At 38.1% G+C, this 17,718-nt stretch overlaps 1 protein-coding gene across 2 annotated transcripts in view; it reads right to left on the bottom strand.

Annotated features, from left to right (window-relative positions):
- Positions 1 to 17,718, bottom strand: part of NKAIN3 (sodium/potassium transporting ATPase interacting 3) — a 125,093-nt gene that overhangs the window by 58,632 nt on the left and 48,743 nt on the right. For both annotated transcript variants that reach the window (XM_070749174.1, XM_070749175.1), the window contains exons 2-3: positions 16,426 to 16,563; positions 9,547 to 9,627 (exon numbers count right to left, since the gene is read on the bottom strand). In XM_070749174.1, coding sequence (XP_070605275.1) covers positions 9,547 to 9,627; positions 16,426 to 16,563 — 219 coding nt within the window. The remainder of the gene's footprint in view (positions 1 to 9,546; positions 9,628 to 16,425; positions 16,564 to 17,718) is intronic.

Genomic DNA, 17,718 nt, shown 5'->3' with positions numbered 1-17,718 from the left:
AGTGCAGATCTATTCTGTCCACTGCTTGACCCCTGGATTTTGCTGGTTCCGGGACTGCCCTTTTGCCTCAGCCTGCAGAACAAGGGTCTCCTCGAAATGGAGAAGGCTATGCTGCATCTTTATCCTCCAAGTTGAATGATCAGAGGTCAACATTTCCCAGCTGTTAATGTCCATTCCCAAGGCCTTTGAATCCGTCTTACAGATATCCGTATATCACAGCTGTGGTATCCCTCTGGGCACTTTCCTGCACTAGTTCATCATACAGATATTTTGGAATCTGCCCATCATCCATTCTCATAACATGCCCAAGACAGCGAAGACGTCACTGTTTCAATAGTGTATACATGTTAGAAATTCCAGCACATTTCAAGGCTGTGCTATGTTGTGGTTCAGCCTGAGGCAGATCAAAGACCAGCTGCGTCTCTGCTGGCTCCATGCCTGGAGGAGGATGATAGCGAAGAGGAGGGGGCTGGGCAGTCAGACAGGGGAGAGTACAGTCAGGAATGTGACAAGGAAGAACAGCATGGGAGCCACGGGGAGGGGCTCTCCCCAGCCAGTAGCTTGAAGTCTTTGGAGTCATTAAGTGATGAAGCACAAGCTGTCATTAACATGCGACAGAGACGTCTAGATCAAAGGAAGGATCAATTGAAGAAATATTATCAGCATTGAATAAGGAACACCAGGGCTTGGGTGTGGTCCTCATTAGCAGGGAAGGGTTTATAAGGCAGGCAAACTCTTGAAGCCGTGTGGAGTATTATCAGTTTGGAGTTGCTGTAACCTGCATTGTTTCTCGGCGTTTCTGTTCCTGGCTTGTGGCCCAGCAGTCTTGAAGACCCGTGGGAGGTGTATGTCTGTTATCTACAGCCTCGTCTTGGCAGCAAGAATCCTATATTGATGCATGGACAATTGCCTTCGTGTATATATTTGGAGTTCCAGTGTTTTCCTGCTTTGTAAGGACATTTTCTGTTAGCTTCGTTTCTCTTTAACATTATAAAACTGTATTTGCATTCTACCGGTGTGTCTGGCTTATCTTTTTGGGTTGGTCATAGTTTCCGGAATGACCCAGACAGAACATGCTATTTAGAACTTTGTCAGGCCAGATGATGCCAATAATACTTCGGAGATAGCGCATATGGAAGATATTCAACCTTCTTTCTTGCTGTGCGTAAAGAGTCCAAGACTCGCTGCAATACAAGAGTGTGCTTAGGACGCAGGTTCTATAAACCTGGATCTTTGTATATTCTGTCAGCTTCTTATTAAGCATCTAGTGGCCACCTTACCAATACGTTTATTCAGCTCAGTAGCCAGAGAGAGAATGTTGGTGATGGCTGAGCCAAGATACACAAAGTCATGGACGACCTCCAGTTCTTGTGCAAAGATTGTAATATGGGGAGGTGAATCTACATCCTGAAACTTGCATATTTTTCAGGCTGATTGTTAATATAAAAACTTGGCAGACCTTGCTAAAACAGTCAATGAGTAGTTGAAGGTCTTCAGCAGAATGAGCAGTAATGGCAGCATCGTAGCATGGCAGCATAGAGGAAATCCCGTAGCATGGCAGCATGGCTGCGTAGAGGAAATCTTGTAAGCATTTCAGCTGGACTTTAGACTTTGCTCTCAATCTAGAGTGGCTAAAGAGTTTTCTGTCTGATCTGGTCCAGAGATAGATTCCCTCTGTTACAATTCCAAAAGCATGCTCTAAAATGACAGCAATAAAGATCTTGAATATAGTTGGTGCAAGGACACAGCCCTGTTTCACTCCACTTCAAATATTAAAGGAATGCGATGTTAAGTCATCAAAAACTACCATGCCCTTCATTGTCTCATGAAAAGACTTGATGATGTTGAGGAGCTGGGGTTGACAGCCAATCTTGGGGAGGATTTTATAAAGGCCATCCCTACTAACCAGGTCAAAAGCTTTCATGAGATCTTTAAACACTACAAAATATGGGTGTCTTTGTTCCCTGCATTTCTTCTGCAGTTGTTTAAGAGAAAATACATGTCGGTAGTGGACCCGTGGCTCAAAATCCACATTATGATTCGGAATAAACTCTGTCTGCAAGCACCTGGAGCTTCTTCAATACAACATGGGCAAGCAGCTTCCCTACCACACTAAGAAGAGAGATGCTTCGGTAGATGTTGCAGTCGCCCTTGTCACCTTTGTTCTTATATAGTGTGATGATATTTGCATCCTTCATGTCCTGCGGTACTCCATCTTCTCTCCAACAGAGACAGAAGATTGCACGCAGTTCTATGGGGATAATCTCTTTGTAGCACTTCAAAACTTCTGATGAGATATTATGTTTTCCGGGTGCCTTGCCTAAGGTGAAGGAGTCCAGAGCTGCGTTTAGTTCTTCTAAGGTTGGCTCACTATCAAGCTCCTCCAAGACAGGCAGGCACTCAATGCCATTCAAAGCTTCGTCAGCTATCAGAGACAAGATGCTTAAAAAATGTTTCTCTAAAACTTGAACTGAACTCTTTCTAAAGAAAGAGATAAGGGCCCCACTAAACTCCGAAATGAAATGGGAGGTTTTTTCCATGTAATACTATATGCTGCTGCACTGAAGGCAATATGTTTCTAGAACAAAATATATTGCTGCTATAACACGATTTTCTTAAATAAATTAGGATTATGTTATCAAAATAGCAAAGCCATTGCCAAGTCAATAGAAAACGAGTCTCAAAAATGTCATTTAAATATAGTCCTTTTAAGATCCAAAAAAAGCATCTAAGAACATATCATTTTACATGACAGTGGTGATAGTTTCTTTGCTGGAATTTATATACATTTCTTTGCTTTTGACAGAATGAACGTCCCTTGGACTTTGAAGAAGCAGGACAGAAAGAGTTTTGGTGCTTTTGAATTTGAGTTTTGGTGCTGATATTGGAGAAGACTCCTGAGTATTCCTTGGTTAGACAAAAGTAAATAAATAAAATGTTGAACAAATCTAAAGGTCTCTAATGTTGGGACAAGTGGAAAGAAAGAGAAGATGAATAAAAGCAATATGGATAGATTAAATTATAATAGTGATGGATGTACCATTGGAACACCTGCAAAGAGTTAAAGATAGATCGTTCTATGGAAAGATGTGTTTTCATGTTTGCAAAAAAATAATTTCTCATGAAGCAATTCAAAGGGAAAACTGTCCTTATGAGGTTCCATTTATTTATAATAATTGTTATTGGCACTTTATCTTTAATCAGACCACTAAAAAGAACTTAATGCAAGGTGTTTAAAGGAACTTTTCCCTCTCAATTTACTATCATGAACATTAGATCTGGAAGGATAATAAAATAAATTCTCAATGTATTATTTTCTTACAAGCTGTCAAAAACATTTACCATCAAACTTTTGCCATGTCTTTCTGTGTGGTGATATTTAAATAATATATTAAGGTGGTATAAAATGTCAGCATACATCATTACATTGTGCAAATACCAAACACAATGGCGTATAATATTCTTTGAAAATAGAAATCTTTATGCACACATACAACAATGTTTGTGCTAAGCTTTTAACAATCTCAATATAGAGATAAAGCCCAGTTTTAAAAAGTATTCCACTTTTGTATATTCACTAGAACTCCATATCTGAGCAGCTTTCCATAACAATAGTTTAAATAAAGAAAGTGTCAGACACTGTATGGTAACACCTCTCATCTTTCCTGTAAATTGCTTAACATTAATGGTTTCTGAAAACACTGGAAATAGCTTGCGATTGATAATGTGACACACTACAAGGATAGTTTGACTTGACTTTTGCACATTTACACAAAATTGTCTTTCATTATTCATGCATAGCTTTGGCAACACTTAGGTAATTATCAGAATCATTGATTCCTGAAATTCAGATTTCCTTTCACATTAAACTAAAGCTTCTTTTTGTCCTCTATATAAAGACCAAATTAACATGGTAACCAACAAATAACTGTTTTTTAACTGTTTCAAGGATCACTAATTCTGCTGAGTTTCATCATGCCATCATTCCAACACTTTTTAAAACACCCTAAACTGGATTTTTATTGAAATTAAAGTTATAAAGGAGGGAAAAAATCATTAGGAAGTAATAAAACAAGAGAGTTTAAAAAGAGCCAAAGGCTTCGGTTGCAGTATTTGAAATCATTTAAATGTATTCATATAAGCATTATCTATGTGGTTCCTAAGAAATGACTCCAATTTTGATAGCATTGTAATCAATTGAAAGTATTTGAAATTGCAATTACTGAATCCTGTTTTGACAGAATATATTATAAAGATTTAATTGATCTAAAAGGTACTTGGGGAAGAGCAAAGTAGTAAAAAGAAAACATTAGTCCTTGTCTGAATTTGCCTTCTGGATCTGTCATAGCAAGCAGCACTTTCTATAAATGGCCTTTTATCATTTTCCCCTTGGAATACAGCAGGGACCCTCAAATTTTTAAACAGACATCCAATTCATGATCTCTCAGGTTCAGACAGTTGAGGTGGCCAGACCAGCTGAGTGGGCGTGGCTAGGCCATGTGACTAGGTGGGAGTGGCCAATTTAACAATCCATTAAACAATGCACACAAATTAAACTTTAATTTGTTTTGCTCCTGGGAGTGTTTTATGTGCTTTTGTTTGCATGTTGCTCTTTTGGTTGACTTTTCTTTTTACTAGATCATTTTTTCAGTTGTTTAGGAATCTAGTGGTCCACTTCAAGAAAACCCCTACGTTTTGCAGCAATTCTTTTCATTCGCAAAGAGTTTGAGAAATCTCTCTCTCTCTTTCTGTCTCGTCCTCTCTTTCTCCCTCTGTTTCTCTCTCTTTCTGTCTCTGTCTCTGTCTCTGTCTCTCTTTCTCTCCCTCTGTTTCTTTCTCTCTTTCTCTATCTATCTAACTTCTGAAAATGGGGGATGTGAAAAACAGGCAATTTTCACTCATTTTTTTGGCCTCCTGGGCAGTGAAGAGCTGCAATTTTTTTACTATCACACTGTTGGAGTGGCTTATTTTGTGGGTGTGGCTTGCCAGCCATGTGACCAGGTGGGAGTGGCTTGATGATCATGTAACTGAGGTGGCTTAAATGTCATGTGTCTGGCTTAAAGGTGGCCAACTTGACATCACTCAGGTCAAGGGTTTGGGTTAGAGTTAGAGTGCCTGGCCTTTCCTCGCCTCAAAGAGATACCAATTTCCCTATCTATTTACTATTACTGAACATCCAAAATATACTGTTTAATTCTATGTATACAGTGATCCCTCTATTATCGCGAGGGTTACGTTCCAAGACCCCTCGCGATAATCGATTTTTCACGATGTAGGGTTGCGGAAGTAAAAACACCATCTGCGCATGCGCGCCCTTTTTTTTCTATGGCCGTGCATGCGTAGATGGTGGAGTTTGCATTCCCCGCCGCCCACGCAAAGGGGAAACCCTGATTCGGCTCCTCGCTGCTGCTGCGCTACCGAGCAGATCAGCTGCTGGGCGGCCGAAGGAACCTTCCCTGGGTCTTCCCCCTCTTGCTGGCGGGCGGGCGAGCGGCAGGCATCAGCGAGGAGCCGGGGTTTCCCCTTTGCGTGGGCGGCCGGGAAGACCCAGGTTGGGGGTTCGAGGGGGTGCTGGGAAGCCCCCCAGGCTGGCTGTGACCTTTTAAAACAGCCGCGCCGCTTCCCAGCTGAGTCCTGAAGCCAAACGCGGCAGTTCGCCTTTGGCGTTTGGCTTCAGGACTCAGCTGGGAAGCGGCGCGGCTGTTTTAAAGGGTCGCAGCCGGCCTGGGGGGCTTCCCAGCACCCCCCCCAACCCGGGTTGGGGGTTTGGGGGGGTGCTGGGAAGCCCCCCAGGCCGGCTGTGACCTTTTAAAACAGCCGCGCCGCTTCCCAGCTGAGTCCTGAAGCCAAACGCGGAAGTTCGCCTTTGGCGTTTGGCTTCAGGACTCAGCTGGGAAGCGGCGCGGCTGTTTTAAAGGGTCGCAGCCGGCCTGTGGGGCTTCCCAGCACCCCCCCAACCCGGGTTAGGGGTTCGGGGGGGTTGCTGGGAAGCCCCCCAGGCCGGCTGCAACCTTTTAAAACAGCCGCGCCGCTTCCCAGCTGACTCCCGAAGCCAAACGCGGAAGTGGTTTTTTTTTTAATTAATATTTTTTAAAAAATCACGATATAGTGTTTTGCGAAGATCGAGATCGCAAAACTCGAGGGATCACTGTATATGCCATATATGTACATACATATTACACACAGGCACACAAAAATATATATTATCTACTATATAAACTGTATGTGTATGTACACACACACATGCACAACTCTTCAAAAATTATACACATTCAACCTCATTTACTGTGATAGGAAGGTTCTGCGTACCTAAACAAAATGTTCCTACTGGTTTTGTGTACCTGTCCGTACCCATAGGAGCCCATCACTGCTCCTGAGGCATCTGTTTTTCACCTCCAGCAGCATTCTGGAGGCCAAAAACAGGCAAAACCGGACCATTTTCTGGCCGTCTGGGGCATCTGTGCACTTCCAGAACATCTCTGCAAGCCAAAATTGTTGGCCTTACCGTTCAGTTCCAGCCCAGGGGGCTCGCAAAGGTAAATCCTGCGCTCGGCCGAAGGGAGAACCATGCGATGTTGGAGGGGCAGCATCATGGTCCTCTATGGGCTGGATTAATGGCTTTGGCAGGCCACATGCAGCCCACAGGTTGTAGTTTGAGGAGCCATGGTATATATTCACAGCATGTTTTGAATTGAACTATTTGAATTTAAAACAAGAACTGGAAAAAAAAAAACCACACCCTACTCAATACAATTATTTTTTTGCAATCTTTTTGAAATTGTTTTTAGTAAATAAATATATAGGTTAATGTATCACTGACAGTTTAGTTCAGAGCGCCTTACTTTATATATTTCAACTTAATTTTTTAAAATTTATTTCATATATTTTATAAGTGATCATATTCCTGTATCAATCATTGCTTTAGTTTATGCTTGCACTGCATTTAGCTACAGCATCATAATCAATAAAATTGCTATGTGTTAGCAAAGCACATCCTAGAAATGCCATGCTCAGCAGCATCTCGCCCTAGTTTCACTTCCATTTGAACTGAACATATGTAAATGATGCCTTTATATTCCAAAATCGGAAACTACACTGCTTCCACATTTCCTGTCAATGAAATGCATGTATTACTATCAGTTCCGTTGACTACTATTCTTGTCCACAATTTTTTTCACTTTATGATGCAAAACACAGGAAGGATTAACCTGTCTTACTCCCTTTCTAACTGCAGTTATCTCTAGAAAAAAGGTTAAAGCTGTAATGAACAAAGGCTATTCCTTTTTAAGACTGTCCATGCCAAATATTCTCAGTACTATTTTTAGTGACCCTGGAAGGTTCTGCCCTTTCAATATATAGATGCAGATAGTATAGATCAGGGATGGCGAACCTATGGCACGGGTGCCACAGGTGGCATGCGGAGCCATATCGGCTGGCACACAAGCCATTGCCCTAGCTCAGCTCCAATGTGCATGTGCATGCCGGCCAGTTGATTTTCGGCTCACATGGAGACTATGGGAGGGCATTTTTGGTTTACAGAGGGCTGACAGGGGAATGGTAATACATTTTTGCCCTCCCCAGGCTCCAGGGAACCCTCTAGAGCCTGGAGACAATGAAAAACGGGCCTACCAGGCCCATCAGAAGTTGGAAAATGGGTCTACCAATCCACCAGAAGTTGGGAAATAGGCCATTTCTGGCCTCGAGGGGGAGGGAAAGGCCATTTTCACCCTTCCCAAGCATTGTATTATGGGTGTGAGCAATGTGCAAAGGACCACGCACATGCACTTTTGCCACCCATGGGAAAAAAGGTTTGTCATCACTGGTATAGATTCTTGATATAAAGTCTTCTGCTTCTTTAATTTTTATTTCTTGATTGTTCATCCATCACTCTCTCTTTCTCTCTTTCTCGTATTGTTCCCTGTTATTAGTTAATTCTTATTGATGTTTGTTATATAAACATCAGAAATTGACTATATCAGTGTGTTGAGAGTAAGCTAAACTGAAAAATACAAATTTTTCAACAGACTGTACACAAAGATCTTCACTCTACTCTCAGGAGTCCTTTCATTCTACTTAGAGAAAATTCCAAAAAAGTAACATAATTCAAAATAATACATTATGAAAATTAGAACAGAAAACCACTTATTTTATAAATTTTTATATGCATTCATAAATGTGTCCTATTTTAAACTGAAGCAAACATATTTTAAAAAATGTATGTATTTGTGCATTTATTTTAAAATCTTATACAATGTAATATATCAGCATTAATACTTAATTTCCCTTTCCAAATTATGTTTAAGCCAATATCAGCACCATTGCTTATTTCTAAATTTAATTAACAAATTTATGGTACTTGGGCATCTGGTCAGTACTTTTCCAAACAGATAGAATTGCTCTATTAATGCAACTAGGGAGGAATTATCCTCCTTTAACAACAGGCACATAGAAATAAATAATGACATTTACACACCATTTAAAGGGGACAATCAAAATGCTAAAAAGAAAACAAAATGCCAGCAATCATCACCCAGCTAAACAAAGATTAACACCAAGGTTAATACAAGATAATCAAGCAGCAAGCAACAGCCTAATCAAGGAACTATCAAGGAATAAGCAATATTCTCATTAACTCCTTCAGAGCAAGCTTCTGTACATAAATAGAGATCAAACTCTTATCCCTTTTAGCACTGAAGATGTTACCCAGTCTGGCAACAAAATGTCTGCACAAACAACCAAGGACAGACATCACAACTCCACAACACCACAACTCTGAGCTACATATTTTCTCTTCTATTGGTCTCATAAAGAGTGTATCTTCATTAACCAGCTTGGCTGCCCTGTCCTGTGTTGGGTTTGACTCTAAACCAGTTTAAGAAAAATTAGGTGGGAAAGCCTACAGAGTGGAACTTTGCTTTAATATTTGTATCAAGGCTATACTGTTCTTAATTTATGAAAAAGATGGTAGTCAACAATATTCTGTTCTACAAGCTGGTGGTCCATATAATGAGCCACTTTTGGCTGCAGAATTGATAGAATGATAGAATAATTAACAAGCTCAAACAACTTCAGGAAAGTAGAGTTAAAAAACAATAACAGTGACATAATCTCAATCAGTTCCAAAATGAATGATTAAAGTTTTTGCAAATCAGAAAGCCAAACAAAATCATATAAATATACCAGCCAATATCTGCTTGGAAGAATTCCATGTTATTGCTAACAAATTGTTTGAATTGTGACAAGTTAGAAGAAACTAATCATAAAAATAATTATGTGAAGGTTTGCTGGCATGGAACAAGTAGGTTTTAGCTAGCTACCATATAAAGATGCTCTTAATAATTTATGTATGATGAATGTCGTCATTTCCCTAAAACATATAATAATGCTATAGCAATTGAGGAAACAGAAATTTGAAAGATCTACAATTGATCCAGAGTCATTTTTTTTAAAAAAAATCAATGAAATACAATAGCCAGCCTGTAATTCTTTTAATTAAGAATTTTTGTTCCATTCCATTCAGTCAAATATAGAACCTAGGTTACCTACCTTAGATAGACCACCTACTTCCAAATAAAAGCAGATAATGAAAACATTCCATGTGACCCATAGAGCAGTCCAAATGGAGTACTAAATAAAGAAAGAAAAACAAACAGATAAAAGATTATGATAAAAATATTATACACATGGATGCTGTAAATTAAACATATAAGTTCACTTCTGGGAACCACCAAGCAGGGAGTTTCCAGAAAGAATTCTCTACTCCGAAATCTATAGAACTGCAGCCAACTACAAATTCAATATTCTTTTTTTCACTGACTATACACAAAGAAAGTTAGTTTAATTATTTATGGTGCTATATTAATCTATTGATACCAATAAATTCTGCCACATTGACCTAACTGTGCATTTAATTTTCATGATATATTTCTGCAATGCGTGGAAGCATTTATACCACAGCCTTATTTTGCTAAGTCTCCAAGAAATGACCAAAAGCCAAGAAATCTGATAATTCAAATAAATAGATAAATCTGTGATTAATAATGTGAATTACATTTCTTCAGATTGTGAAATGATAGCATAAATGCCTTCAAATTTTCCCTCTAGCTAGCTAGCACATATGCAATACATGTATGTATCAACATATAAAGTAAAGAAAGTAATAGGAACAAAAAAATTATTGTTGGAAAATCATCGGTATCTGATGAGAGCAGTGAAATGACATTGCGTGTATTCATTGTAGTAATTTAGCGTAAAAATTCACATTTTTGCAGAATAATGTTATGATGTACACAATGTCACTTTTCTTCATTTTTCTCCCTGGTGAACATCAATGTGTAATATGAATAGAACTTCTTTTCAAGTCTACATTTATAAAATTAATAGTATGGAATTGTGATTTCTTCAATCTCATTAAGATTTGCCCTTAAACGTGAAATTTTAAAACAAAGGTTCTTCAATCCAATCACCTTCCTCAATGGACTAACTGATTCAATATGTTGATTATGTGCATCAAGTCAGCATTGATTTTTAGTTATTACATAGATTTTCTCCATGAATTCAGTGTGTTAAACGTTTTTTTTTTTGCTTATGTCGCCCCTCTCCGAGATCTTGGGGCAGCGCACAACAATAATAAACAATGTACAAATCCAATATTTAAAAACACAATTTAAAAACTGTTATTAATAAAATAATCACATAATCCAATCAAAACATACATAAAGCAGTAGGGGAGGTGTCAATTTCCCCATGCCTGGCGGCAAAAGTGAGTTTTCAACAACTTACGAAAGACAAGGAGGGTGGGGCAGTTCTGATCTCCATGGGGAGTTGGTTCCAAAGGACCGGGGCCGCCACAGAGAAGGCTCTTAACCAGATGACATTGCTTAGTCGACGGGACCCAGAGAAGGCCCACGCTGTGGGACCTAATCGGCCACTGGGATTCGTGCGGCAGAAGACGGTCCCGGCGGTATTCTGGTCCGATGCCATGTAGGGTTTTATAGGTCATAACCAACACTTTGAATTGTGACCGGAAACTGATCGGCAGCCAGTGCAGGCCGCGGACGGTTGATGAGACATTGGCTTATCTGGGAAGGCCCACAAAACCTCTCGCGGCCACATTCTGAACGATCTGCAGTTGAATCTGAATCTATTGGGTTCAGTAGGATTCCATGCATGTACATACACATTTATTTCTACAAACTGTACTACAAAATCAAATCCAACTACACATTCAGATTAGATTTGGATTTGAACAGATATTATTTATGCATTATTTGATGATAGAAGGGTTTTTTAATTTTAAAAATTAAATTTAGGAAAGATTTTGCATATTGTGACAAGCCATAATATGTTTTATTTAATTTTATTTTAATGATTTTAGCATGTTACATGAACTGAACTGTGGTTTATTCAACAATCACAATGAAATAAACCATGTCTTAACAAGTTGCATGAACTAGTAGAAGGGCCATGCATAAGTGCACTAATGTGCCTATCATTCCTGTCATTGAATTTTTATTCTCTTATTCTTGTTCTCATTTTTGTTTGACAAATTCCAATAAAAATAAATAAATAAACTAAACCTTAATCTCAATTGGCTATAAATTTTAAAACAGAAAATGAGAAATAAAAATGGTTTCTCTTCCTGTAGTACTTCATTCAAAATCTTTCCTTTATTAGTTGCTTTCATTCCACAAGTACTATAGATAATTCAGAATAACATTGAAGATTGGGTTGGACTGCAAGACCACCAAGGTCCCTTTCTGCTCTCTTTTGATTTATTGATTTAGATAAATATCAGTTCTTATTTGTTATTGCCAAATTTGTTAGAAAGAAAAAAGTCATTACAGAAAAAAAACATTTTAAAATCTTGCTTGATGCTTAAAGTTGCAGTTCCATAGAAGAAAGGGCTATAGTAACTGAACATTTAAGATGATTAAAAAACATACTCATCCAGTTGTACAAGGTATTGCTAATTTCACTTATGCATTAAGAATGCCAGTCAACCTCCCCAGATTCCTAAGAGGTCAGTAAGGGGCGTGCATAAGTGCACTAGCGTGCCTCCCATCCCTTGTCCTATTGTCTCTCCTATATCTCATATATCATATCTACTATTCTTCTATTCTATTCTTCTTATACTACTCTCATAATATCCTTCTATTCTCTTATTGACATATTCTACTTCTAAATTTTCACTTCTATTCTTTCTCTAATATATTTTACTGAAGCAGTGGACAAGGGGCCAAAGCAATAGGGTGAAAATGAAAGTGATTGGCTCAAAATTTACCAAATCATTTCTCAAAGATATAGTCTGCCTAATATTTTTTAAAGGTCAGATAAAGTTGGCTTTCTTATTGTTTCTTGATATGTAAATTGGCTTAACTCCAAATACTCTAGTTTTGCATTTTCTGGGCCCTGCATATTGTAGATCTATTTTCTTTTCCCAGGAATCACTATCTCTCCAGGTTTTTAAAAAACTTTTATGCACATTTCAATGAGGAAAAAAGCCTGTTAGTTGTTTATAATTATAAATGCAAACATGAAATCCATTTAGACTCCTTTAGGAGTAAAAAAAAAAATCATATTTCCACATCAACGCATAGTTAATGTGTAATACAGTTAAAAATACAGTAAAAAGAAAACAAATCAATATTAAACAATCTTTATATAGCACTAATTTTTAAAATTCAGTTTAACTAATAAAGTTTTGTTCATGACCTAAAAATATATCAGCTAATTGGTTACCTACAAGCATACAGATTCAAGGTGCTAATTATACAGCCTTACATGCAAGAAAATATTCTCTGATTTCAGTCTGCTTGCAGGTGAGATCTAGTCTTTAGGGGTTTGCTGAAAGTCCCAGATTTGAAGGGAAATCATTTATAGGAACTTGGTTGGCAAATATTCTAAGTGATGGCCTATCACCGCTGAAACGGCCTACAACTGATACAGTCCATCCCTCCGTACTACATTTTTAAAGAACTGTGAAAAACAGGGGTTCCTATATAGAACAAAATTATGAACAAAATTATGAACTCACTGATTAAAGTCCAATCAGTTTTCAGATGTGTCTAAATATAAAATCTCTTTCAACTCATCTTAGAATAATATGTATGCATGTCTATTTCATTAGTTATAATATTTCTATGATTACCCATACACTCTCAGTGACCCTAAGCAATTTACAAAAATAAAAAATCCAATGGTAACAACAAACAATCAAACAAGCCACTATCCTACTTTGGGTTCCCCAGACTCACTTGCAAAACCAGGTCTTTATGGCCTTGTAAAATAGTGCCAGGCTAATCTCTGTGGGGATGATGTTGTAAAGGGAGAATGCCACCGTGTTGATGGCCCTTTTTCTAGCCCCCACCAGATGTATGTCCTTAGGACTCCAACATTCGCTGCCTCTCCATCTAGGGAGTTGGTGGATGTAACCAGGGACAACTTGGTCCCAAGACATATATGGCCTTAAATGTAACACCCAACACTTTGAATTGCTATAATGCATCATTGTGTATACAAACACACATACACGCACAAACATATACAGGTATTTATGTGCAGATACGTACATACACACATAAACACACAATAGACATATTATATTTACTGAAATGGAAAGATTACAATAGATTGTTAGATTTCAATTAATGTCTTCCATGGGTCCAGTGATTCATCCTGTATTCTGCTTCAAAGGACACCAAGGATACAAATGCCGAAAGATTGTTTACAATAGAACATTGGGTTGCACAAACACACACACATACACCACTGGCTGGCCCAGATTTAATATCCAAGGTCTTTTTCTTTCAAGATATAATTTTTTTTTTTACAAGTATTTTAATTGAATATTGAAATACTGTAAATGCTTCAGAGACTGACTGTTAAAATTAGCAGTTTATTCTGTCAAAGGATCAGCTATCATTACACTGGAATACTATCAACAAAACAGGTGTGAAAAGTCTGAAAGAAAGCGCGTGCATCTTTAACGATTTATACTTTCTCCCCCAGCAACAAGCATGGTTTGACATTGTTGCAATTTTACCACTTTAAACAAAGCAGCCAATCAACGGCCAACATGTAAATGTGAACTCTCAATAACTTTGGTACACGGAAGGGGCAGCATACAAATCTAATAAATTATTATTATTTATTATTATTATTATTATTATTATTATTATTATTATTATTATTATTTACATATTCAGCAAATATTAGAAAGTATAGTTCCATGTTTAAATAACAGACCTAGCTAGCTTGGGAATCATTTACGTACCTTGTAATATCAACTCTATACAAATCTGAATGAAATTGATTTGATCTTGTAGCATGCAGTGAACCGCCCCCATCCCCAACTATACATGTAGAAGAATGAAACTGTGGGTATAATTGTGAATGAAAAGGATAAATATATATATATACTGCAGTGATTCAATTAACAACTGTAGCAAGAAAGGTGATACAAGGGGGCAAAATTCACTTAACTGCTATTTTACTTAGCGACAGAAATGTTGGCCTCAATTCTGGCAGTAAATAAAGGACTATCTGTAATATGAAATGAATCTGTGTTTGTTTATTAACATTCCCATTATTATTTTACTTGCTGTTTACTTTTAACAATACATTAAATGGTCTAAAATGAGAAAACAAATTATGGAAATAAACAGATGTTAAGGATGCAAATGTTATCTATGGATAATTCAAACATCCACAGATCAAGGAAATACAGTTATATAAAATTACTCACTTCCATATGGAAAGTTTCCTTTAAATACTTACAAAACACATTGAAATGAAACCCTAACTTCAATTCCCCCAATATAAAACATACTATTCTTCTGCACCTGTTAAGATGCCATAATAATTTGAGATGAAATAAAAGATGAAAGGCTTACATCAATACCAATGTAAACCTTAATAGCAGTTTTTATAAAATTCTTTAACCAAAATTCCTAACAAAATAAAATAGAAGAGATTGTCTCTTAAACCACAAATCCATCACTAATAAAATTACAAAAAGTTCCCAAATGCTGACATTTCCAAAGGGAAAAGCCATAAATATTCAACCTTTCAAGCCAGCTAAAGCTCAGCAAAATGTGAAAGAAGATTTTTACATGGTTTTAGAATTCCTGATTCCTGTAATGCTAAATTGCAAAGATCCCCAGTGTGTTTATAGTTCTTATACTATAATTATGTTTTTTCACAAAGCTGAAGCAAAACCCCTTGGCATCTTACAGTTATTTATTCCTAAAATCACTATCTTCAATTGTTTTCAGGTCAGTTACTAATCTGCACCAATTCAAAGAAGTCTCTGATGGTTCCCATAAACCCATGGAGGGGGTTACACAAGTGTGAACTGCATGGGCAAATTGGATGTAGAATGTACTGTATTAAAGAATATGAAGGAAATAACATACGGCAAAGCAAAGGAAGCAAATAACACTTCAAGGGTCTTGTTTTTCAGCAATATACTACCATATCTTTTATAAAAAGTTAGATAGGGTGAATGGAAGAGGCAGACAGAAGTAGCTTCAAAACAACAGCTCTTTATTTTGCAACTATTTACAATCCAGAAAAAGTTCTGTCTGACAGCCAGCCCTTTTATAGGGAGCTACTAGATAGTCTAGCCCAGTGATGGCGAACCTATGGCACGGGTGCCACAGGTGGCACGTGGAGCCATATCTGATAGCATGCGAGCTATTGCCCTAGCTCAGCTCCAATATACATATGTGTACCAGCCATCTGACTTTTGGCTCACACAGGGGCTGTGGGAGGAGTTTTTGGCTTCCAGCGAGCCTCTGAGGGGATGGGGAAGGGAGTTTTTTCCCTCCCCTGGCTCCAGGGAAGATTTCGGAGCCTGGGGAGGGCGAAACACGAGCCCATTGGGTTTACCAGAAGTTGGAAACATGCCGTTTCCAGCCTCCAGAGGTCCTTCAGGGTGCAGGGGAAGCTGATTTTGCCCTCCCCAGGCATTGAAATTATGGGGATGGACACTCATGCATGTGAGATAGCGTGTGCACACACTCTTTTGGCACTCGAGGAAAAAAAGGTTTGCCATCACTGGTCTAGCCAATCAGCAGTCAGTATTTTCCCTCCAGAATGGAGCACCTGACTGAAGGCTATTTGCTTCAGTCTGAGAATGTAACAAAATTGCTGGGAAGATTTTAAAGGAAAACTTCAAGAATCTTTTGTCCTTATATTGAAGGCCATATAACGTTATTACTTCATACACATACTCACAAATATATATCTCCAATTGCTCATAGAACATCTTAGTACTAATCACAAAACAATCAGAACAGCCATGATATATCTAAAAAAAACCAAACATAATAAAAAGCAAATGTTTACAAGTTACATTAATGACATCTATACCAATTGGAAAAATAATTTTTGAATCTATTTAGAAAATGAAAGTTAACTTACCAGAACTATATACCGAGGTCTATATTGGATAGTTCCAAACAAACCCAAAATAACAGCTATTATATGCAGGAAATTGCCAAGGATGGGAGCCCACTGGAATCCCAGAAAGTCAAAGATTTGTCTCTCCAGTGCAGCTAGCTGTAATTTAAAAAAAAGGCAAATGAATAAACGATTATATCAGAAATAAACCACGTTTTCCTTCATAGATAAAGCATTATTGACAAGGACTGATTCTTTTGAAAAGGGCTGCTATCCATTTCTTGGTCCTTTTTTATTGCATAAAAGCATGAGCCGGGGTGGCGCAGCAGGTAGAGTGCTGTACTGCAGGCCACTGAAGCTGACTTGTAAATCTGAAGGTCAGCGGTTCAAATCTCATCACTGGCTCAAGGTTGACTCAGCCTTCCATCCTTCCGAGGTGGGTAAAATGAGGACCCGGATTGTGGGGCCAATAGCCTGGCTCTGTTAAAAAAGTGCTATTGCTAACATGTTGTAAGCTGCCCTGAGTCTAAGGAGAAGGGCGGCATAAAAATCGAATAAATAAAATAAATAAACAAATCAAATTGTTACTAATTGTAGCAGCAAAAATAATTATGAGTCATATCTAAAATCATGTCAGCAGATGTCCACTCTTGTTCCCCTCCTCTTTGCATCTGCAAATTTGTGTCACATAACCCTATAGTACAAATCTGCCGTCCTTTAAATCCTGTGAAGCCAAATGTGAGTCCACAGCAAGAGAACCACTAAAATCAATAGTCAGTCACAGAATGCATACTGCTGTGCATGTACAGTGTTCCCTCATCTTTCACGGGACATGCGTTCTGAGACCTCCCGCGAAAGTCGAATTTCCGCGAAGTAGAGATGCGGAAATAAATACACTATTTTTGGCTATGAACAGTATCTCAAGCCTTCCCTTAACACTTTAAACCCCTAAATTGCAATTTCCCATTCCCTTAGCAACCATTTAGATTATTACTCACCATGTTTATTTAGTAAAGTTTTTTTTTATTATTATTATTAAAGGCGGATGAAAGTTTGGCGATGACATATGACGTCATCGGGCGGGAAAAACTGTGGTATAGGGAAAAAACCCGCAAAGTATTTTTTAATTAATATTTTTGAAAAACCGTGGTATAGGGGGAAAACCCGCAAAGTATTTTTTAATTAATATTTTTGAAAAACCGTGGTATAGACTTTCCGCGAAGTTCAAACCCGCGAAAATCGAGGGAACACTGTATTCCTTGACTTTAGTGCACAGCAGGAGAACAACAGTATGGCTAAAACTACTGACAATAT

Source organism: Erythrolamprus reginae, chromosome 3 (assembly GCF_031021105.1).
Source record: "Erythrolamprus reginae isolate rEryReg1 chromosome 3, rEryReg1.hap1, whole genome shotgun sequence".
In the NCBI taxonomy this organism is placed as follows: Eukaryota; Metazoa; Chordata; class Lepidosauria; order Squamata; family Dipsadidae; genus Erythrolamprus; species Erythrolamprus reginae.
The sequence above is the reverse complement of the archived record's forward strand: the minus strand, read 5'-3'. Positions and strand labels throughout refer to the sequence as shown.